The sequence below is a fragment of the Phacochoerus africanus genome, chromosome X (assembly GCF_016906955.1).
Source record: "Phacochoerus africanus isolate WHEZ1 chromosome X, ROS_Pafr_v1, whole genome shotgun sequence".
NCBI classification, from domain to species: domain Eukaryota; kingdom Metazoa; phylum Chordata; class Mammalia; order Artiodactyla; family Suidae; genus Phacochoerus; species Phacochoerus africanus.
The window spans coordinates 118,545,450-118,568,917 of record NC_062560.1 but is presented as its reverse complement, the minus strand read 5'-3'; the positions used below and the strand labels follow the sequence as shown (position 1 = coordinate 118,568,917).

Genomic DNA, 23,468 nt, shown 5'->3' with positions numbered 1-23,468 from the left:
TCTGCTGCTACCACCCTTGTCCAAGCGATTGCTTCTACCTCGATTGCTGCAGGAGCCTCCTAAATGGACTCCCTGCCTCCACTTTTGTTCCCTTCCATTCCATTTTCCACAAAGCAATGAGGAGGACCTTTTCAAAATGTGGTTCTGTTCTTGTGACCTCTCCCTGCCTAAAAGCTTCAGTTATTTCCCACTGTTTGTGAGATAAAGAATGCACTTTAGTCTAGAGAGCCCTGCTGAGTCTGGCCCCCTTCTCCCTCTCCAGCTCCATCTCAACACCACACTCTGTCTTGCCACTGGCTTCCTTCATTTCCTTACAGGGCCACACTCCTTACCATAGAGACTTCGTATACACTTTTCACTGTGCCTGGAAAGCCTTCCCTTCCATCTGATGACCTTCTGTTTACTCTTCAAATCTCAGCTTCTCACTTGTTTTAATGTCTGGTTCTCACTGTAAGCTGCCACCTGTATGAGGGCAGGGACTTTTCTCCATCTTGTTTAAAATAAAGCAGCATCTCTAGGGCCTGACCGATAATAGCACAAAGGCTGACAGAATGGTGCTCAACAAATAGATGGCAAATGAATGGATATATTTCAGTAAAGGGATTAATCCAAGCTAGGATGATAACTAAGCCTAAATTTAGAACTATTTTCTTTAACTGCTATGTGGATTGTTTTCATCTTAATGAAAGTTACTCACCCTGCTACCAGAATATACTTTGACTGCATTTCTGTCTGAAATGTTTGTAGCATGTAAGTGCTGCATATGAGGTAATGTCTTGTTATCATTTTACTTTCGATTTAATTGCTTTACCTAGGTCACAGTAGACACACCAACTAGCCCAGTTACCAGTGGACTTCCACTTTTCTTTGTTATAACTGTTACAGCCATCAAACAGGTAAATTTCTAACTTACAGTTATGCTTGCATTTCAGTCCTGTCTGATTCGAATTTCATTGTCAAAGGCTCTTTTTCACATTTGTATAGAATGGGTATCCTTGATAAATTGAGTTCGTATTTGGTTCTTATTGAAAGTCATTAAAATAATTGTAAAGTGCATCTTTAATTGCTTTGTTCCCTTCTTCCTCAATATTTGTGTGTAGGGGCATATAACCCTAAAGGAGAGTAGGTACAAGGTACAGCTCAGCCAGGAAAATCGAGGTGAATTTTTAAGATTTATTATATTTTTCTTTTTATATTTTTCAATATGCTATGTCTATCTGAAAAAATACCATTTTAGTGGCTTTTTTTTTCTTTTTTGCTACATGCATGGCATGTGGAAGTTCACTGCCCAAGGATCGAACCTGTGCCACAGCAATGACCTAAGCCGCTGCAGCGACAGCACCAGATCCTTAAAATGCCAAACCACAAGAGAGCTCCCCTAGTGGACCTTTTAAATGGTGGTCTGTAATAGAGAACTCAAGCATAACTACTTTAATTTGTTGTCTTTCCCAGTGCTACTGAAGAGGGTGGTTGGTAGAAGAGACTTTTTTATTGTTTTTTTATGAAAGCTGACACCTGCCATGATTTATGATAGTGCCTTTGAAAAATTCCAAATGAAATTGCAAATAGAAACGGAGGTAAAGGGGTAAATTAGCAGTGTTTATCATGTACTGTCACGTTACGAACATAATTAGAGTACTTTAAAAAGTGTCCCAGAGAACCAAATGACAGTTTGCTTAACAGTATTGGGAACATGGTTGCCTCTCCTCTTGGGGTTATCTGGTCTTCTATCTTGACTACCAGGAACTGCAAGGATATTTTATCAAGTGCTTGGTTGCTAAATAAAGACTGTTGGAATGTTATTTCCCTTAGGCTGTTAGGATTATTTTCCCTAACACAGAATTGCTAGTTCCAAGAATGGCCTGTATGGGTTTCAGAAGCTCTTACTGGTCCATTTTATTCTCAGTACTAGTTCATGTTAGGGCCTTTCTTTCCTCACTCACATCACAGAAAGTACCATATGAAGTGATAGCCTAGCATTGCCACAAAGAAGGACAGAATAGGAATGAATATATAGCACCTGAGAAAAAAGGGAATGGTGATGAAGAGATTTTTCTCTAACAGTTGTATTTGAAAAGGTATAATCATTATAAAGAAAAAAACCAGCAAAGTGATGTTAAAAAAAGAAGGATGTCACTCTCAAACAAATGAATATCCTCTACCGTTACTTCTTTTGGCTCAAATTTACTCTAGACCAAAGAAAACCCAAAGAAAAATGAACTCTGATTACTTTTAGCTCTAAAATATGAACACCATTTATATTTTCCTTTTGTCACCAAGTCAGTGGAGAAGGTTAACTGTTGATCTCTAAAACTTAGTATAGATTCTGTTCCAAAATAATCCGACTTGCCTTTTCTAGTCTCTGTCCCTGGGGAAGAAAGGATCACTCCACTAGTCTATTATTGAAGAACATGGCTATATGATTCGGGCTGTAAGAAAATAAAGCCTAGAAAAAATTTTTTTTTCAAATTAAAAATGAGAGAAAATTGGAGTTCCCATTGGGGCTCAGCAGGTTAAGAACCCAACTAGTATCCGTGAGGATATGGGTTCAGTCCCTGGCCTTGCTCAGTGGGTTAAAGATCCAGTGCTGCTGCAACCTACAGCGTGGGTCACAGATGCGGCTTGGATCCTGTGTTGCTGTGGTTGTGGTGTAGGCCTGCAGTTGCAGCTCCGCTTTGACCCCTAGCCCAGGAACTTCCATATGCTGCAGGTGCAGCCCTAAAAAAAAAAAAAGGATTAACTTGAACAAAAGCAGAATTAGAAAAATAAATCATAGTGTTTCACAGTTGAAGAATATTAAGGCTGTAATGCCTGTGTTTTTATTAATACTTATCTATAGAATAGGGGAAACTTTTAATGCAATAAAGCTATTTACCTAAGGGATATTTGGAAAGCGTATATTAGTTCTTCCTGCAAAAATTTAGTGTTTTCTCTTTAGCATTCTGAGTTGAAATTAATACTCTAAGTATAAATATCTGCTGGTGACTCTTGGAAGGGATTATAGAAACTTATTAACAACTTTACTTCATTATGTAAGCTTGATTATGTCGTTATATTTTTTATCCTTCTTAGGGATATGAGGACTGGCTGAGACACAGAGCAGACAATGAAGTCAACAAGAGCACTGTTTACATTATTGAAAATGCAAAACGAGTAAGAAAAGAAAGTGAAAAAATCAAGGTATTAAGTTTTATAGTTCATATTTTTTTAATTAATAAGAAAACATTTTAAAAGGTACAGTTCAGTGGCACTTTGTACATTCACAGTACTGTGCCCATCAACACTTTCTAGTTACAGAACATTTCACCACCCCAAAAGGGGAAACCCTTATGGCTGTTAAGTAGTCGTGCTGCATTCCTCCTTCACCCAGGCCCTGGCAACCACTCACCTTTTGTCCCTGTGGGTTTACCTAGTCTAGATATTTCTTTTTTTTTTTTTTCTTTTTTTGGGGGGTCCATACCTGCAGCATGTGGAAGTTCCCTGGCTGGGGGCTGAATCAGATCTGCAGCTGTCAGCCTGTGCCAGAGCCACAGCAATGTGGGACCCAAGCTACGTCTAGGACTTACACCACAACTCATGGCAACGCCAGATCCTTAACCCACTGAGCAAGGCCAGGAATTGAACCCTAGTCCTCATGGATACTAGTTGGGTTCATTACTGCTGAGCCACAACTGGAACTCCTTATTATAGATATTTCATGTAAGTGGAATCATACACTATGTGGCCTTTATTTATGTCTGACTTCTCTCACTTATTGTTATAATCTTGAGGTTCATGTTGTGGCATGTATCGGTACCTCATTCTTTTTTATGATTGAATAATACTGCATCAGATGGCTATACCACATTTTGTTTATCCATTCATCAATTGATGGACATGTGGCTTGTTTCCACCTTTTATATCCACCAGCAGTGTATGATAGCTCCAAAGTACTGTTATTTTGTTCGAGTTCTGTGAAAAATGTCCTTGGTAATTTGATAGGGATTGCATTGAATCTGTAGATTGCCTTAGGTAGTATAGTCATTTTGGTAATATTAAATAACTCTTCCAATCCACACGCATGGTATATCTTTCCATCTCTTTGTGTCATCTTTGATTTCTTTCATCAGGGTCTTATAGTTTTCAGAGTACAGGTCTTTTGTCTCTTTAGGTAGGTTTACTCCTAGGTATTTTATTCTTTTGGATGCGATGATAAACGGGATTGCTTCCCTAATTTCTTTTTCTGCTCTTTCATTCTTAGTATATAGAAATGCCATCGATTTCTGTGTATTGATTTTGTATCCTGCGACTTTGCCAAATTCGTGGATGAGCTCTAACAGTTTTCTGGTAGAGTCTTTAGAATTCTCTAGGTATAGTATCATGTCATCTGCAAATAGGGATAGTTTTACTTCTTCCTTTCCAATTTGGATTCCTTTTATTTCTTTTACTTTTCTGATTGCTGTGGCTAGGACTTCCAGAACTATGTTGAAGAGTAATGGCAAGAGCGGACATCCTTGTCTTATTCCTGATCTCAGCGGGAATTCTTTCAGCTTTTCACCATTGAGAATGATGTTCGCTGTGGGTTTGTCATATATGGCCTTTATGATGTTGAGGTAGGTTCCCGTTATGCCCACTTTCTGAAGGGTTTTGGAGTTTGTCAAAGGCTTTTTCTGCGTCTATTGAGAGGATCATATGGTTTTTATTCTTCAGTTTGTTAATGTGGTATATCCCACTGATGGATTTGCAGATATTGAAGAACCTTTGCATCCCTGGGATAAATCCCACTTGATCATGATGTACAATCCCTTTAATGTATTGTTGGATGTGGTTCGCTAGTATTTTGTTGAGGATTTTTGCATCGATGTTCATCAGTGAAATTGGCCTGTCGTTTTCTTTTTTTGTGGGAATCTTTGTCTGGTTTTGGTATCAGGGTGATGGTGGCCTCATAGAATGAGTTTGGGAGTATCCCTTCCTCTGCAATTTTTGGAAATAGTTTCAGAAGGAGAGGTGTCAGCTCTTCTCTAAATGTTTGATAGAATTCGTCTGTGAAGCCATCTGGTCCTGGACTTTTGTTTGTTGGAAGTTTTTAAATCACAATTTCCATTTCAGTTCTTGTGATGGGTCCGTTCATCTTTTCTATTTCATCTTGGTTTAGTCTTGGAAGATTGTACTTTTCTAAGAATTTGTCCATTTCTTCTAGGTTTTCCGTTTTATTGGCATAGAGTTGCATATAGTAGTCTCTTATGATCCTTTCAATTTCTGTGATGTCTGTTGTTACTTCTTTTTCATTTCTAATTTTATTGATTTGAGTCCTCTCTCTTTTTTGCTTGATAAGTCTGGCTAAGGGTTTATCAATTTTGTTGGTCTTTTCAAAGAACCAGCTTTTTGTTTCATTGATCTTTTCTATGGTTTTCTTTGTTTCTAGTTCATTGATTTCTGCTCTGATCTTTATGATTTCTTTCCTTCTACTAACTTTAGGTCTTGTCTGTTCTCTCTCGAGCTGCTTTAGATGTAAAGTTAGGTTGTTTATTTGAGCTTTTTCTTGTTTCCTGAGGTGGGCTTTTATTGCTATAAACTTTCCTCTTAGAAAGGCTTTTGCTGCATCCCATAGGTTTTGGAGTGTCGTATCTTTGTTGTCATCTGCTTCTAGGTATTTTTAATTTCCTCTTTGATTTCTTCAGTGATGCATTGGTTGTTTAGTAGCATGTTGTTGAGTCTCCACATGTTTGTGTTTTTTGCCGTGTTTTTCTTGTTGTTGATTTCCAGTCATATAGCGTTGTGGTCAGAAAAGATGCTTGATATGATTTCAATTTTCTTAAAGTTACCAAGGTTGGATTTGTAGCCCAGGATGGGATCAATCTTAGAGAATGTTCCATGTGCACTTGAGAAGAATGTGTATTCTGTTCCTTTGGATGGAATGTCCTATAAATGTCTATTAAGTCCATCTGGTTTAATGCTTCATTCAGGGCCCGTGTTTCCTTATTGATTTTCTTTTTTTTTTGCTATTTCTTGGGCCGTGCTTGCGGCATATGGAGGTTCCCAGGCTAGAGGTCCAGTCGGAGCTGTAGCCACCAGCCTACGCCAGAGCCACAGCAACCCCAGATCTGAGCCGCCTCTGCAACCTACACCACAGCTCACGGCAACGCCGGATCGTTAACCCACTGAGCAAGGGCAGGGACCAAACCCGCAACCTCATGGTTCCTAGTCGGATTCGTTAACCACTGTGCCACGACGGGAACTCCCTTATTGATTTTCTGTCTGGATGATCTGTCCATTGCTGTGAGTGGGGTGTTAAAGTCCCCCACTATGATTGTGTTATTGTCGATTTGTCCTTTTAAGGTTGTTAGCAGGTGCCTTACATATTGTGCTGAACCCATGTTGGGTGTGTAGATATTTAAAATTGGTATATCTTCTTCTTGGATTGATCCTTTGGTCATTATGTAATGACCTTCTTTGTCCCTGAAAATATTCTTCGTTTTAAAGTGTATTTTGTCTGTTATGAGTATGGCTACTCCAGCTTTCTTTTGATCCCTGTTTGCATGAAATATGTTCTTCCATCCTCTCACTTGCAATTTGTATGTGTTCCTAGAAGTGAAGTGGATCTCTTGAAGACAGCATATATATGGGTCTTGTTTTTCTATCCATTCAGCCAGTCTGTGTCTTTTGGTTGGGGCGTTTAGTCCATTCACATTTAAGGTAATTATTGATATGTATGTTCTTATTGCCGTTTTATTAATTACTTTGGATTTGTTTTTGCTACTCTTTTTTTCTTTCCTTCTTCTCTTGTTCTTTTCTGCCTAGAGAAGTTCCTTTAGTATTTGTCGTAAGGCTGGTTTAGTGTTGCTGAATTCTCTCAGCTTTTGCTTATCTGTGAAGGTTTTGATTTCTCCTTCAAATCTGAATGAGAGCCTTGCTGGGTAGGGTAATCTTGGTTGGAGTTTTTTTCCTTTCATCACGTGAAGTATATCATGCCACTCCCTTCTGGCCTGCAGAGTTTCTGCTGAAAAATCTGCCGATAACCTTATTGGGATTCCCTTGTATGTTACTTGTTTCTTTTCCCTACCTGCTTTCAAGATTTTCTCTTTGTCGTTAATTTTGGTCAGTTTGATTAATATGTGTCTCGGGGTGCTCCTCCTTGAGTTTATTTTATATGGTACTCGTTGTTCTTCCTGGATTTGAGTGAGTGGTTCCTTTCCCATGTTAGGGAAGTTTTCGGCTATTATCTCTCGGAATATTTTTTCTGTCCCCTTCTCTCTCTCTTCTCCATCTGGCACCCCTATAATACAGATGTTGGTGTGTTTTACTTTGTCCCAGAGTTCTCTGAGACTCTCTTCATTTGTTTTCAATCTTTTTTCTCTTTTCTGTTCTGCATCCGTAATTTCCACTCATCTGTCCTCCACCTCGCTTATTTGTTCTTCTGCCTCCCGTATTCTGCTATTAGCTGCTTCTAGTGAATTTTTTATTTCAGTTATTGTATTTTGCATCTCTTCTTGTTTAAGTTTTATATCTTGTATCTCTTTGGTCAGTGTTTCCTGTAAGTTATCCATCTTTGCCTCCAGTTTATTTCCATCATCTTCAGCATCAGCGGTCTAAAGTCTTTTTTTTTGAAGGCTAAGAATCTCCTCCTCTCCTAGCTGTTTTTCTGGGGTTTTTCCTTTCTCCCTCATCTGAGTGACAGTTCTCTGTCTTTTCATTTTTATAGGTGTTTGGTGTGGTGACCTTTTTACAGATAATAGAGTTGTAGCCTCTCTTACTTCTGATGTCTGTCCCCCTGTGGCTGAAGTCGGTATGGGGGGCCTGCTGTAGGCTTCCTGATGGGAGGGGTTGATGCCTGCCCACTGGTAGCTGAAGCCGATTCTAATCCCTCTGGTGGGTGGGGCTTAGTCTCTGGATGGAATTAGAGGCAGCTGTGTGCCTGAGGGGTCTTTAGGTAGCCTGTTTACTGAGGGGTGTGGCTGTGATCCCACCTAGGTTGTTGTTTGCCCTGGGGCTTCTCAGCAGCTGACTGATGGGTGGGGCCAGATTTTCCCAAAATGGGCACCTCCAGAGAAAGGCACACTGCTGAATATTCCTGAGAGCTTTGCTTTCAATGTCCTTCCCTCACAACAAGCCATGTTCACCCCTGCTTTCCCAGGATGTCTTCCAAGAACTGCAGTCAGGGTTTGACCCAGATTCCTATGGAGACTTTGCTTTGCCCTGGGATCCAGTGCACGTGAACATCTGTGTGTGCCTTTTAAGAATGGGGTCTCCGTTTCCCCCCATCCCATGGAGCTTCTGCGCACAAGCCCCACTGGCCTTCAATGCCAGATGCTCTGGGGCTCTTTGTCCCCGTACCAGATCCCCACACATGAAAGTTTGATGTGTGGCTCAGAACTCTCACTCCTGTAGGTGAATCTCTGTGAACCAGTTACAGTCTGTGGGGCTTCCCACCCAGGAGGTATGGGGTTGTTTATATCACGAAGTTGCCCCTTCTACCTCTTTTTTTTTGTCTTTTGTCTTTTGTTGTTGTTGTTGTTGTTGTTGCTATTTCTTGGGCCGCTCCCGCGGCATATGGAGGTTCCCAGGCTAGGGGTCCAATCGGAGCTGTAGCCACTGGCCTATGCCAGAGCCACAGCAACGCGGGATCCGAGCCGCGTCTGCAACCTACACCACAGCTCACGGCAACACCGGATCGTCAACCCACTGAGCAAGGGCAGGGACCGAACCCGCAACCTTATGGTTCCTAGTCGGATTCGTTAACCACTGCGCCACGACGGGAACTCCCCCTTCTACCTCTTGATGTGGCGGCCTCTTTGTCTTCTGGAGTAGGATATCTTTTTTAAGGTTTCCAGTCCATTTGGGTGAAGAGTGCTCAGCCTTTTGTTGTGAATTTTGTTATTTTTAGGAGAGAAGTTGAGCTCCAGTCCTTCTGTTCCGCCATCTTAATCCCCTGCCTCCCCATTTCTGACTTTTCCATTTGCCTTTTTTGTGTGTGTGGTTTCCATCTTATGCCCAAATTCCTTATCTACTCATGTATGTTGTTTTCCTTTTCTAGTAAATTCTTTAATATCTTAATCATAGCTATTTTTATATACCTGTTTCCTAAATCCAAAATCTAAATTTTTTTTGATAGGTCATTTTTGTCTTGGTTTTGCGTGTCTTATTTTTTTTAATTGAATTTTGGACAGTGTATGCAAAAGAATGCTAGAGACTGAGGTAGATAAACCATATCTGTTCTGAAATGGGCAGGCCTCTTGTGTCAGCTCATTGGTGTTGGGGATGAGTCAGTCTAGTCAGGAGCTGGCTGGCTTTGGGTTTTGCTGTAGCTAGTTGCAGTATACCACTGGACTTTTAAATTCCTGAATTACTGGGGTGCCAAAGAGTCTTTCTCAGTGTTCCTGTTCCATTCTCTGCTTTCAGCAGGTCCTACATTCCTGCGACACGGTGGATGCCTCTCTCTATGCCCTTTTTCCTCCCCCAGCGGTTGATGCTCTTTCTTGTTATTCTTTGCAAGGCTCCTGGTGGGAACAGTGGTTTCCTGGTTCTCCTATCTCAATATTATACAGGTTGTATGTACCTTTGCCTCAGGGTGGAACTTTACTCAACAATCCTCAGCATCCCTTCCCCCAGCCTCCCATGGCAGCTGAACTTTGCCTTTTTTCAGTGCTAGGTCCTCACTGTGAGTGGGTTTCCTCTCCCATCCCCAGTAGCAGATGGCTCTACTTCTCCCTCTCCTCTAGTGGTAGGTACATTTCCCTGAGGCTGTGCCAGGGAGGATTTCTTGCCTTTCTCTTAGACGCAGATGGTTTCTGCCTCATATGAGAGAAGGGGTCCACAGTTCTGGCATGTTTTGTGTCGGTTCCTCTGCAGCAGTCCTCCACAACCTGTGCCAGTGAGGAAGGCTCTTTTAGACTTCTTATCCTCATGCTTTCTCATGAGCACCCAATGGATTCCTAGCGAGAAGAACTGGGCTCATGGTCTCCTCTTTTCTCTCAGCCTTGCAGAGATTCCACACTGGCACGTTTGCCCCACCAAGCCTTTTACAATTGGTTAAAAATCTAGTTATTTTCTTCTTGGGGGCATTGTTATGGCAGCAGTCTCTTCCTCTGGTGCTGTCAGTTGTGAAACAGTTTATTCTGTCTCTCCTCAGAGTGACTTTGCACCCTTCAAAATTCAGTTTACTTGCTTGCCCTACAACCTCAGCTCACCGATGAACTGAAAAAATTATGATTCTGTTGATTACGTGGCTGTTTCTAATATTTATGACGAGGGATAGTAATGTTCTCTTGTGGTTTTGTACATACTAAGTGGAAGCAGAACTCTGGAGTTGATTACCTAACGGAACCGTGTTGTTACCTTTCTTAAAGGCAGTCCTGTCTCCCCATCATCGTCGTGTTGTTCTTCCGGATGAGGCCTAAACTCCTGAGTCTGACCCGTCAAGCCTTTTGTGATCTGGTCCCTGTCCATCTTACCAGCCTTAACTTGCACCCCAGGGGCGCAGACCTTTATACATCCGAGCAAATTGTAAATGTAGAAGAAATGCTGTCTGTGTGTTTTCTTTACCGGTGCCGGGAAATCATGTTCTGTCCTTTGTTTCCTTCTTCTAAGATGCATTTGTATTTTGTTTGTTATTTTTCTTCTGTGTGCCTAAGCATAGATTGTGGTTTTATGTCAGCAACATGAGTGTTTATGTATGTGAGGAAAGAAAGATCCAAGAAAATAAAATATTACTCACAAATTAGATCCATTACTGATGCTGTTGCTCTTGGCTACTGACTAAGATTGGCAAAGAAAATAAAATTGATCCTGAATAAATCTTGAAGTCCTGATCTTTAACTGCCAAATCATGTAGCATATGGAAGGCAGGCATATCATTTATTCAGCGTTTCACAACCAGTGTGTCCAAGTTGGTGAGCCAGACAGACTCCCTCCTAAAGTGGGTTGTCTTCTATCAGCAGCAGCCTCCTTCCTCCCTTTATCCGGAGGTGCCGTACCAAAGTGTTACTTAACATTTCCTATATGTGCCATGGCGTAAAAAATTTGGGGATGCACTGGACTGAATAATTTCTTACAGCCTTCAAAAAAATTTTTTATGACTCTTCATAAGGTGGAAGTAAAGTTGTTGCAGAGTATTAGTAATAATTATAATCAACAACTATCAATCAGATGGTGAATATGTGCCAGATACTTTGCAAAACACTTTACCTATATCCTCATTTCATACTCAAAGCAATTCGACGAGGTAGTTGCAATCATCAAAGACACTTCACCCAAGGTCATATAGTTAAGTGATAGAGCTAGGACATAAAGTCAAGTTCTAAAGATCTATGTTTTAATCATTATGATTTATTTCCTACATTATTAAATTATGCACTAGAAATGGTTCGCAATTTCATCTCTCATGTTTTTCCTCTACTTGGGCTTTGGGTACTTGTTTTTGTTTTGTTTTGTTTTGATCATGGTGATGTTTATTTATTTATTGTCTTTTTGCCATTTTCTTGGGCCGCTTTCACGGCATATGGAGGTTCCCAGGCTAGGGGTCGAATCAGAGCTGTAGCTGCCAGCCTACGCCAGAGCCACAGCAACGCAGGATCCAAGCTGCGTCTGCAACCTACACCACAGCACACGGCAATGCCGGATCCTTAACCCACTGAGCGAGGCCAGGGATCGAACCCGCACCCTCATGGTTCCTAGTCGGATTCGCTAACCACTGCGCCACGATGGGAACTCCAGCTTTGGGTACTTGTTGAGCGCAGACAAACTGTTGGAAAATGACCTAATTGAAAAAAAGTTTTTTTCAAATGTTGTGGTTAAAACAAATGTCTCTCTAAATAAGTGAGATTTTCTGAGCACCGAAGAAAGAACTGTCACCCCAATAAATAGCTGTTATCACATGCAAGGCAAAGCATTTTGAAATATTTATCCATGATGCCAAGTGATAATATAGCTGCCCAGTGTTAAAGTGCTGAAGTTAAGATGTGTAGATTTTCTTGATTCATTCATGAAGTGATAATGGTCATTCTCTTATCAAACACCAATGCCAGGAAAACATCAGAAAGAAAAGAGTCCCTGGGTGCTGAAATAATTTATTACAGATTAAAATGCAGTACTGAGGTAACCTGAAAGCATTATAACTTCTTGTGACCTTAAAGAGGATTCTGAATGTTGGGTAATATTCTTTCATCCCCTTTCACATGGTATAGGATGCTGAAATGTTCTGACCCCCCAGAGAGGGGAGAGGTCTCTTGCTACTGTTTTACTTTAGTTTGAGGTATGCTAAATGCTTTGTTTGGAATTAAGCATATTTATATTTATTTGTCTCTCTGTACTAGGTTGGTGATGTAGTAGAAGTACAGGCAGATGAAACCTTTCCCTGTGATCTTATTCTTCTATCATCCTGCACAATCGATGGGACCTGTTATGTGACTACAGCAAGTCTTGATGGGGAATCCAATTGCAAGGTAATGGAGACTCAACTAACCTTTTGCCTGAACATTTTGAGCTCAGGGTAGTTAATCGTAAAATACTCCTTCCCACTGCTCCCTAATCTTTTATCTTATTTTTCCCTATTTCTGTAAGTTTTATATTGGAAGATAGCTTTCATAGAATTGTCTTTGAATTTCTAAGCAAATACTCAACTTTAGGGGGAAAGGGTGGTGTTGGGTGGGGAAATCCACACCCCGTATAGTTGGCGCCACATTTTTTACAGCACTGTGTACATTTAATATTGACATTAACCCATTCAGTATTTTATTTAGGCTTCTAAAAATGAGAGTAGTCATAGGCTGAAACTATGTAACTATAAAAATAATTTCACCCTACGGTACTCAACTTTATAGTTTGATTTTTTTTTTTGTCTTTTTGCCATTTCTTGAGTTGCTCCCGTGGCATATGGAGATTCCCAGGCTAGGGGTCTAATCGGAGTTGTAGCCACCAGCCTACGCCAGAGCCACAGCAACGCGGGATCCGAGCCGTGTCCGCGACCCACACCAGAGCTCACGGCAACGCTGGATCGTTAACCCACTGAGCAAGGGCAGGGACCGAACCCGCAACCTCATGGTTCCTAGTCAGATTCGTTAACCACTGCGCCACGTCGGGAACTCCCTATTTTTATTTTTAAAGTGATGAGTATCTTCTTTTAAATATGTTTATTCCTGGCATATAGAAAATCTAACCTGGAATAGTCTGATTACTTTTTAAAAATACCTTAGGGTGTATTTTGGCAAATATTTGCTTTATTGCAACTAGGAAGAATTACAAATGTGTTAGGGTAAATTTGTTCAAACTGGAGGATAACTTACTTCCCTGGTACTTTCTGGCACAGTCAGTTTTTGGCTATCATTCAGAGCTCCACAGAGCATGAGGATACATCCTCTATATGCTGTCTTTAAGGAGGGGAAATAATGTCCTCGCCTCTTTGTGTATCTTTAAAGGCTTTCCTCGTCTGCGGTTGAGTACCAGGACTCAGTATGTGGAAAGGGGGCTTGAATGCCTGTTAGATAACTAATTTTGTACTTCAAGAGCATGCTGATGAACCAGGCCCATTTAAACTATTCAAAAACAAAGTTATATTTGAGGGAATGTCAGGATAAAAGTTGAGAATTTACCTGAAGATTCTCTAATAGGGGAAAAAGTTGTTTAGAGGGAAAAAAAACATTCAAGTAGTCTCTTTCTCAGTTAAGTTGATCTGGTCAATCAGCTGAAAGTACATAGGCTTTCAAAGTCAGAAGATAGTTTTAAATACAGCTCAGGCAGTTCTCCGAAGACCTTACGACAGCTTTCCCTTCAGCCTAAGTGGTGCAGTCTTTCAGTCTGTGTTAGCCCTTCTTTGATGATTTATAAATGGGTTCGTTGGAGCCTTCCGTAAGTTTTGGGTCAATTAGGTAAGTACATATCATACACTAGTAGACGATTCTAACTGTCTGACCAAAGCAAGACACATCATCTCCCTCCCCCTTACATGGATTGTAGCCACTTGAAGCATTTTCAAAATCATTACTTATGCTATTTGTGTAATGGGGACTATTAGTGATTTTATTCTTTCTGTTGGCAAAATGTTAGCATTCTTATGACCAAAAGAGTTTGTTCAAGCCTTACGTGTATGTTGACATCACCATATAATATTGTGAGCAAAGTAATAGGTCTGAGTTCTGTAAATAGGAGAAAAAAATCAATGCATTAAGTTTTTCATGGAGTTAATTATGTGCATGCTGCAAATGGAATTCTTTCTGCTGTCAGTATCAAGAAAAGCTTTTAGTTTTCTCATTATCTTTGAAATCCCCTCTCAGCATAGCAAGAGTTATGTTTCTAATTATTCGTAACATATTTTAAGAATAATACCATAAAATGTATGTAGTAGGAAATGTGCATCAATATTTGTGTTTTTCTGCCAAAGCCTCTTACTAACAATATATAGGGTTCCTGAAATCAGGTGGATGTACGATTACTTTTTTTTTTTCTTCTGCTTTCACCTAGACACATTATGCAGTACGTGACACCATTGAACTGTGTACAGCCGAATCCATTGATACCCTCAGAGCAGCCATTGAATGTGAACAGCCTCAGCCTGACCTCTACAAGTAAGAATTACCTGGTTTCATTTTACTGCTGTCTGATGGCTTTGCTTCTCTTTGCCACCAGTATTGCAAAGAAACACCCACCATTTACCAGCCTCCTTTCATTTATGTTTTTATGAGCTATTTCTTTCTTTTGGCAGGCAAATGAATCAAATCATCTTTGTTCGCTACCAGCCTAAGATAAATCATTGTGGGCATAGGCATCTTACCTGCGGTTTTTCTTTTATTATTGTTATTTGTAGACATGTCCGTCCATCAGATATTAAGACTATGTCATCCTGTAAGGGTGATCTGTCAGACTCATGCATTTGCCCAGAGTTAATTAAAACCAAAAAAAACCCCACTTTATGTGTCATCCAGCATTAAAGAGAGGAGGAGATGCAGGGCTATGCTATTTGTAGGCCCTCTGTCCTTTTTTATGAGGATCATGATGAACTGAATGTTGCATATAGGCTATTTCTTGTCCACAGTAAACAATTACCTTGAGGGAGCACTGGGATTGTGTGATTTCCTCTATTTTGCAATTCTTAGGCTTTCTGGAGTGGATTTGCTGATTTCACAGTCGTTGCGGGCTGTCAAAAATTTGTTATTTAATTTTAGGACTGGTTAGTTTGGTTGATTAGAACATGATGTTAATGAGGGTAGAATAATAGGTTTTATCCCCAAGTGGGTCAATTAATTATATTCTGTACCAGTGTTATGGATGGCATCCATTACCCATGCCAGCCATCTTGTTAATGAACGCTGTTGGTCATAAGGGGGGACCAAATGGTTGGATGTGGCTTACAAGAATGCCTGGCAGAAGAAAAACAAAGTATTCATCCTACTAGCAGAAGAATACCCTCCCTCCTTCCTATCATTCCTTTGTTCCTCTTTCCCTTCTTCTATATATACCTTGATAATAGGAACTTAGGATCACAAAGGAAAATAGCTGTTCCCTGCCTTCAGTGAACTCAGTTTGCAAAGGGGATAAGACAGTAAAGGTAGGCTTATAGTATGGTGAGATAATAAAGGTGAGTAAAAGGCCCTTGGAATCACAGAAAAGGGAGTGACTGATTTTGCCTGAGTTAGAGAATAATGTACATCCTTGCATATTTTTAGGGTAACTCCTAAATTTTTCAGTTACCTTAAATAGGAAGGCAATTTTTTTAGTGAAGGAAGGTTATTCCTAATTTCTCTAGACTAGAGTGAGTGTGACTTCAGAATATCTTGTACTTCCACCACCCTAGTGGTCACTTAGGTTGTAATTGCCTGATTTCTAGTCCGTTTGGGGACAAGGAACACATTTTTTTTGCTTGTTAGTGTATCCCCAATACCTAGCATAGCATTGGTACAATTAATACATGATGAATGAATGAGCAGACCTTCATATTTTATGTATATAGTAATAATAGTTCAATTTCTGTGAAAAAATTCTAATGTAAATTATAAAATGCACATAACATCCTCGTTAAGGGTGCTTTAGAACTTTGTACCCTGTTTCTCAGAAGTGCAGATGACCATGTGCATAGCCATGTATCTCATCACTTGAGATCAGTATTAAGATCAGCTGCAAGGGAGTTCCCACTGTGGCACAGTGGGTTATGGATCCCACATTGTCTCTGCAGTGGCTTGGGTCGCTGCAGAGGTACTGGTTCTATCACTGGCTCAGGAACTTTCATATGCTGCTGCAAAACACAGTTTGGAAATTTCCACAGTGGTAATCAGGTGTTCCCTCGCACTAATGCCATGGTCCTCACAGGGTGATCCTGGGTCAGTAGTGTCAGCATCACCTGGGAGCTTGTGGGAAATGCAGGTTCTTACCAGAACCGAAGCTTGAGGATGGGGCCCAGAAATCTGTGGTTTAATACACCCTCCAGAAATTCTAATTATGCTCACATGAAAGAACTATTGAACTAATGGTTTTGAAAAGTTGTATTTTAGCACCATAAACCTTTCTTCACATGAATGTAAAGTAGAAGCCAGTTTTTTATATAAAGTATGAATGAGAAGGGTGTTGTGTGCATGCACGGTGCCACATAGATCTTGAAAATCAATTGAGAGTCTTAGTTTACATTCTTATAATCCATAGTATTTTTTAAATAAGATGAAAATGTTACATACCATATTGGTTCAACATAACTCTTTTTAAAAAGAAATATAATAGGCTTTCATAGTTCATTCAGTCTTATCCCTTTTTGCATTATTTGTGTTTTGATTCATCCCCATATTTGGGGTATCTAAATATTATCAGGATATGGAAGACACATGTGCTATTATGTTCTTTTTGCAGGTTTGTTGGCCGAATCAATATCTATAGTAATAGTCTTGAAGCTGTTGCCAGGTTAGTTTTCCCTTTAATCTGTCCTTTTGGGGAAAGGAATATTTCTCTTTTAAGCCTATTAAAATAGTTAAATACTTTCCTTTATAGAAAGGGATGTAAGGGTGAATAAAGCTGGAGTTGGAGTGACTTAAGTAGCTAACCTTGTCATTGGTAGGGTTGTGCGGCAGTGACTGAGCACAGTGTCCTCGGAGGGGTGGTGGTGTTTGAAGTGCGGCTGAGGTTTTCTAATATTGTAGAGCTCCAGGCATTTTGGCTGATAATTCTCAAATATGTCCTAAGCACTGTGTTTATTGTCCTTGGCTGTGCAGTGCCTAACAATATTAGAAATGTACCTAAAGAACCATGTTTTGGAGTTCCCGTCGTGGCGCAGTGGTGAACGAATCCGACTAGGAACCATGAGGTTGAGGGTTCGATCCCTGGCCTTGCTCAGCGGGTTAACGATCCGGCGTTGCTGTGAGCTGTGGTGTAGGTCACAGATGCAGCTCGGATCCTGCGTTGCTGTGGCTCTGGCGTAGGCTGGCAGCTACAGCTCCGATTAGACCCTTAGCCTGGGAATCTCCATATGCCGCAGAAGCGGCCCAAGAAATGACAAAAAGGAAAAAAAAAAAGAACGGTGTTTTAAGGGAGAGTAATTTAGGGACTAGGCCGTAGATAAAATACTGGGAGAATTAGCTGCTCTCAAGTAAAATGAAAGGCTTAATCGTTTAAATGAAACAACTCACATAAAAAGGGATGTTTTCTTCCCTCTTCTATCATCCAGTTAATTCTCTCAACTTTTCCTCTTGGTCTTTATAGCCAATACTCAAAAGGAACTTAAACACTGGGTACCCAAAGATCCCTTAATGTGTACTTTCCCAGTTTTTTTACTGTCATCCCTTCTTTCTGTTTCTTGCTGTCTGCTGCTCTGTCCTGTTCTTGTCTTGCTGTCTATGACTCATAATCCTTTTATCTCTGTGCATCTCTTTACCTCTGTGTGTTGCTGGCTGCTCTGGTACTGTGTGTACTTCCATCTGTGCTGTACCCTCAAGTAACTTCAGAGGGAAGGCTCTTTCAGCTCGTCCTGTTAGTAAGCATATAAGTAGACAGATATATTCTGAACCTTTTGGAGATAGATGTGTGTGAGGGCAGAATATGTCCCCAAAGTTGGTGGTATTATTTGTTGGGCTGTTTGGATAAGTTGTGTTCATTTTTTATTTAGGTCTTTGGGACCTGAAAATCTCTTGTTGAAAGGAGCTACGCTAAAAAATACCAAGAAGATATATGGTGACCACTTTTTAAGATATACTTATTAAAAATATGCGTTTTAAAGCCTGTTTTAAATTCTGCAGTTGAAAATTGAACATGGCATTTAATTGCCATTTAATCTATTTTTAGGTGTTGGGAATTTGTAAGATAATAAAATAACTCGAAGTATGACAAACTGTGCAGAACTAAAATCACACTATGGGGGGGAGAAAGAAAATTATACTATAAATGATATATCAGGTGGTGAATAGAAGAGAGTTTAGAACTTCTGCTTTTATAGACTGAAAAGATTGGTAAATCCAACTGAGTGGGTAGTTGATTGGCCATCTCATTTGTAACCTAGTTTTCACTGTGTTGTTATTCCTTAGGAGTTGCTGTTTACACTGGAATGGAAACCAAAATGGCATTGAACTACCAAGGGAAATCTCAGAAACGTTCTGCTGTTGAAAAGTTAGTGTGCACCACAATTTCTTTAGTTGTTATTGAACTGAAATTGTTACTTCTCGGTATTTCCAAATAACAACCAACCACAAGAAAAAACAGTACCAATTGTAATAATGCCACCATTTTGAGCACTTTTTATGTTCCAGAAACTGCTCAGAGATTCGTATGTCTTACTGGTTTAATTCTCCGAGAGACTCGAGTGATTCCTGTTAGCCTGTCCACTTTACAGATAAATCGTCGTAGAGATGATAAGTGATCTACCTAAGCTCACTTAGCTACTCAAGGGCAGAGTTTAATTGAAATATAAATTTCTGGAGTTCCCGTCGTGGCGCAGTGGTTAACAAATCTGACTAGGAACCATGAAGTTGTGGGTTTGATCCCTAGCCTCGCTCAGTGGGTTAAGGATCCAGCGTTGCCATGAGCATGTGGTGTAGGTCACAGACGTGGCTTGAATCCCGTGTGGCTGTGGCTGTGGTGTAGGCCGGTGGCTACAGCTCTGATTAGACCCCTAGCCTGGGAACCTCCATATGCCACGGGAGTGGCCCTAGAAAAGGCAAAAAAAAGACAAAAAAAGAAATGAAAATTTTTCTCTTTTGCTGCTGGATAATAGTTTGGGGTCCTCTAGTTACTATATGTAAAGAGGTACAACACAGATAATGGTCTCCTGGCAAATATTGAAGGGGTACCTGACATGCCTTAAGCCAAGGTGCCACTGGCATGGACCTCACCCTACTGTTGGCCGGGGTAGGTAGTATATCAGTGACACCTCTCTGTAGCTCTGCTTTCAAAGTCGAAGAATCGACATTAAGCTTCAAAAGTTCACATTTGCTCTTTTACCCTCTATTCTAAACTTTTAGGACTCAGGGAAATGGAAACAGTCTGCTCCTTCTATAAGGGTTTATGGGGGGGGGGGGTGTGCGCAGGCATGCACGCACATGCATGCCTGCACTGTCATTTTATAGGATCCTTTCTAAAGGTGTGTTAAACTAGTCAGCCAAAAATAAAATAAACCAGTTAGCCATTGCACTTTCGGGAGCATTGGTGACCAACAAACTGGTCAGATGGTCAGGGCTGGCTTTTCTGTTTTACAACTCAAGAGTAACATTTCAGCAATGATAACTGAGGTCATCCATTCAGGTTTGTGCTATGGTTACACATCGCACACAGGAGAAGCTTTAATTATACCTGGTTGATATCTTAAGTAATTAGATGTTTTTTAAATCTATAATATCTTATTTTTCAGATCCATTAATGCCTTCCTGATTGTGTATTTATTTATCTTACTGACCAAAGCTGCAGTATGCACTACTCTAAAATATGTTTGGCAAAGCACCCCATATAATGATGAACCTTGGTATAATCAAAAGACCCAGAAAGAGCGGGAAACTTTAAAGGTAATTTATTTTTTGTTAAAAATTTTAACTAGCACATCGTGACAGAGCCACCTTTTATTGAAATGCTGCTCGGATAATACTGTCTTTCGATTTGGGTTTTGTCTTGGTTGTATGGTAGCCCTAAGCCATTAACTGTTTAAGAAGTGTTAGAGTTTTTGTTTTTGTTTCTAACCCTAAGCATCTATCTTTGTTTTTTAACTCTTCGGTTAAGAGTTTTAAGCAATTGGCCAAGGTCTGGCATGTTATTTATTATATTATGGGCTTTTCATATGTTAAGGAACATAATGTATACCTACATAAACACTTTGATCCTGCATTCATATCTGGGGGTGGGAGGAGCAGAGAAATTAAGGAAGTGAAAAATGTTAAGTCAAGGTGCATATACTGAAGAATAGTGACAGAATTCAGGGTGTTTTAAATGTTGATTTCACATACTGTGATACTCATTTTGACCAATGATATAATGTCATTGGAAAGTTTCCTTTTTATGATAGGAGCAGCGCTTTAAGCTTTGAAATTAAAAGATAAAATGTTTAGATGAAAGTTAACATTTAATTAGCATGAACTGTTTCTTTTGTTTTAGGTTTTGAAAATGTTCACCGACTTCCTGTCATTTATGGTTCTATTCAACTTTATCATTCCTGTGTCCATGTATGTCACAGTAGAAATGCAAAAATTCTTGGGCTCCTTCTTCATTTCATGGGACAAGGACTTTTATGATGAAGAAATTAATGAAGGAGCCCTGGTTAACACATCAGACCTTAATGAAGAACTTGGTCAGGTTAGAACTTATTTTTACTTAAAATAAGTTGACATTGAAAATACCTTTTCTTATAGTCTGAACTACCAACATATGTGACCGTTTCACATTTGGAAATGTGATTCAACAAAAATTCCTTTATGCCGGCATGTAATGAAGTCAAGCAAAGTTGTTAGAGTTGTAGCATCAGTTATTTTGCTGACATTTTCGAGAAGGACCTCGATTTCTGTATTAAAATTTGAATGTTACGGAAATTCATTTTAAAACTCACCTGGTGGTGGTATTGCTTTGGAAAAGGTAGTCTTCATCACCATTTATAATCATTTAGGGATAGAATATGAGGTAGTGTAAGTAAAGCTATTTTATAAATGCATTTTGTTCCATAAACAAAATTGACCAAAGTTGTCTTATTGACATTTTCTTGGTACATTTCTGATCAGATGAAATATACACGTAGAAGGCAGAGTTGTTTGTTCCAGCGCAAGAATTTAAATGAAGGGAAACTGTGAGGGCATGCACTCCTCTAAATGCTTTTTGCTTCACATACCAATGTAGTTCAGGCTTTGACCTCAACTGCTAACCCAGGTGCATTTGTTTTCAAGTGCAATGCCATCTAGCTGTAATTCTTTAAATAATGATTTCTTTTTTTTTCTTTTCTTTTTTTTTAATTTTTTTAGGGCCACACCTGCGACATATGGAGGTTCCCCGGCTAGGGGTCTAATCAGAGCTATTGCTGCCAGCCTACACCAGAGCCACGCCAGATCTGAGCCGCGTCTGTGACCTACACCACAGCTCACAGCAATGCCAGATCCTTAAGCCACTGAGCAAGGCCAGGGATCGAACCTGCAATCTCATGGTTCCTAGTCGGATTTGTTTCCGTTGCGCCAAGACGGGAACTCCTAAATGATGATTTCTTAAGTGCTTTTATTACCAGTATTGAGAATGTTTTTCCCTTTGTCCGAATTTACTGTTTATCATGTAATGATCTTTGTAAGCTGAGGGGATTTTTTTGGCTTGCATTTAATTCTCTTGATATTTAGAATGTCAAGGCTGTGGAAATGTCATTTCTGTGACTGGGGGATGCAGATTTCATTTAATGGAACTGTGTGACTGGAACAGGGCTTCACACTTATTTTGAATGGTGCCGATTTATATATACTTCAAAATTCTCTTTCTTATTTCAGTCCCCACCTCCTGCTCTCTATTTCTGTTCTTTACACAGCTTTGCCTGGGTCAGAGTCTCCTCTGGACAACTATGGCCACAAGGGTGGAAGGACTCTCCAGTTAGCATTTTATTAAGATCTGACTCTAGGACTCCAGAATCCCACAGAGACACTGAGTCACTAAAGTACAGAATAAGAAATGGATGAACGAATGTTTTTCTCTTGAGAGTGTTCCCAGAAGTTTCTTTTGTAGGTGACTTCAGCTGCCACAGCTGACCTCAGCCTTTTTAAACCAGAAGTTTTCATCCAGGGACAAAGCTGTCTAGGTAGAACTACTCTAGTCCCAGTAAAAGGCATTAACCTGCACCATTTTTTTCCACACACAAAAAATTGAGTTATAGCCACCTCTGGTGAACTTTTTCCCAGTAGCTGATTTAGTTGAACAGGTCTGCCTGTTCTAGATCAGTTGCCTGGCTGTATGGATTTACCTAACCAAGGATGAACATGGCTAGCCCCAGGCTACTGTAGATAGAACAGCCACCATTCCACATGTGGCAACTAATTCTTAGCCAAGACAGTCCAGGATATCCAGGCCAGATCTCCACCTCAGGAGATCTCATACTTACCTGTGGGAGCATAGTCTTGGCCCTATCATCTAGACTGTTTTTTTACACTGCAGAAAGTAAAGTAGAGCTTTGGGTAATGATCTGCTAAATTTGATCAGTGAGAAGAAATTGCAAGAGTTCCCGCTGTGGCAAAGTGGGTTAAGGATCCAGCATTGCCACATCTGTGGCTCAGGTTCCATCCCTTGCCTGGGAACTTTTACATGCCATGGGTAAAGACACCCCCCCCCCAAAAAAAAAGAAAGAAAAACTATAGTTTTAATTTCAGCCACCACTTTTCCCCCACCAAAACCTGCTTTTCTGGGTGTGATTGCCATCAAATCACTAAGATAATAGACCACCACTTTAATTTATACGGTGTAAAAACAACTTGCCATCATGATCAATTTATATGTGTAGAAACTACCTGAATGAAAATGCAAAGAAAGTCTTGAAGTGGTTTCTTAGGCCATTTAGCATTCAGTGGACCATTACACACAAAATTAAGTATAACCAGTTTTCTCCTTAATGAGTCATAATTTAAGATCTGTAGGGCTTTTATTTTACCTAAAATCAGTCAGTGTAATTAGTTCCCATCACTACCATCACAAACACTTGCTTAACCTCTTTCAAAGTGATCCACATTGGTATTAAGTAAAAAATAGGAAGATATGTTTAGGACACTGTTTATGTTTGACTTGAAAACAAAAAGAAGTAGACTGCTCAACTCAGTTGGGAAAAAATGGGCTCTTGTTATGATCAGACATTTATCCTTTGGACAACCAAATGGTTTCAACCCATCCTGAAAAAATTGTGGGGATAGCCTCCTCTTTCATGTCCCCTCCCAGTCTTGTAGCTATGCCCATGGTGTGTCTGAGTATATACTCTGATTCCAGTAATTCAGTCCAGTGCTTATGTATTGTATCTTCTGTGTTATCTTAAGATATGTTCTTGGTACTGAGGTTACTCTTACACCCAGCAATGGCAATCAACACCTATATAA

General features: G+C 40.1%; 1 protein-coding gene across 10 annotated transcripts in view; it reads left to right on the top strand.

Annotated features, from left to right (window-relative positions):
* Positions 1 to 23,468, top strand: part of ATP11C (ATPase phospholipid transporting 11C) — a 171,579-nt gene that overhangs the window by 88,171 nt on the left and 59,940 nt on the right. For all 10 annotated transcript variants that reach the window (XM_047763956.1, XM_047763951.1, XM_047763948.1 and 7 more), the window contains 9 exons: positions 816 to 896; positions 3,073 to 3,180; positions 12,291 to 12,419; positions 14,434 to 14,537; positions 16,807 to 16,857; positions 18,056 to 18,120; positions 18,471 to 18,552; positions 19,790 to 19,940; positions 20,524 to 20,721. In XM_047763956.1, the coding sequence (XP_047619912.1) occupies positions 816 to 896; positions 3,073 to 3,180; positions 12,291 to 12,419; positions 14,434 to 14,537; positions 16,807 to 16,857; positions 18,056 to 18,120; positions 18,471 to 18,552; positions 19,790 to 19,940; positions 20,524 to 20,721 (969 nt within the window). The remainder of the gene's footprint in view (positions 1 to 815; positions 897 to 3,072; positions 3,181 to 12,290; positions 12,420 to 14,433; positions 14,538 to 16,806; positions 16,858 to 18,055; positions 18,121 to 18,470; positions 18,553 to 19,789; positions 19,941 to 20,523; positions 20,722 to 23,468) is intronic.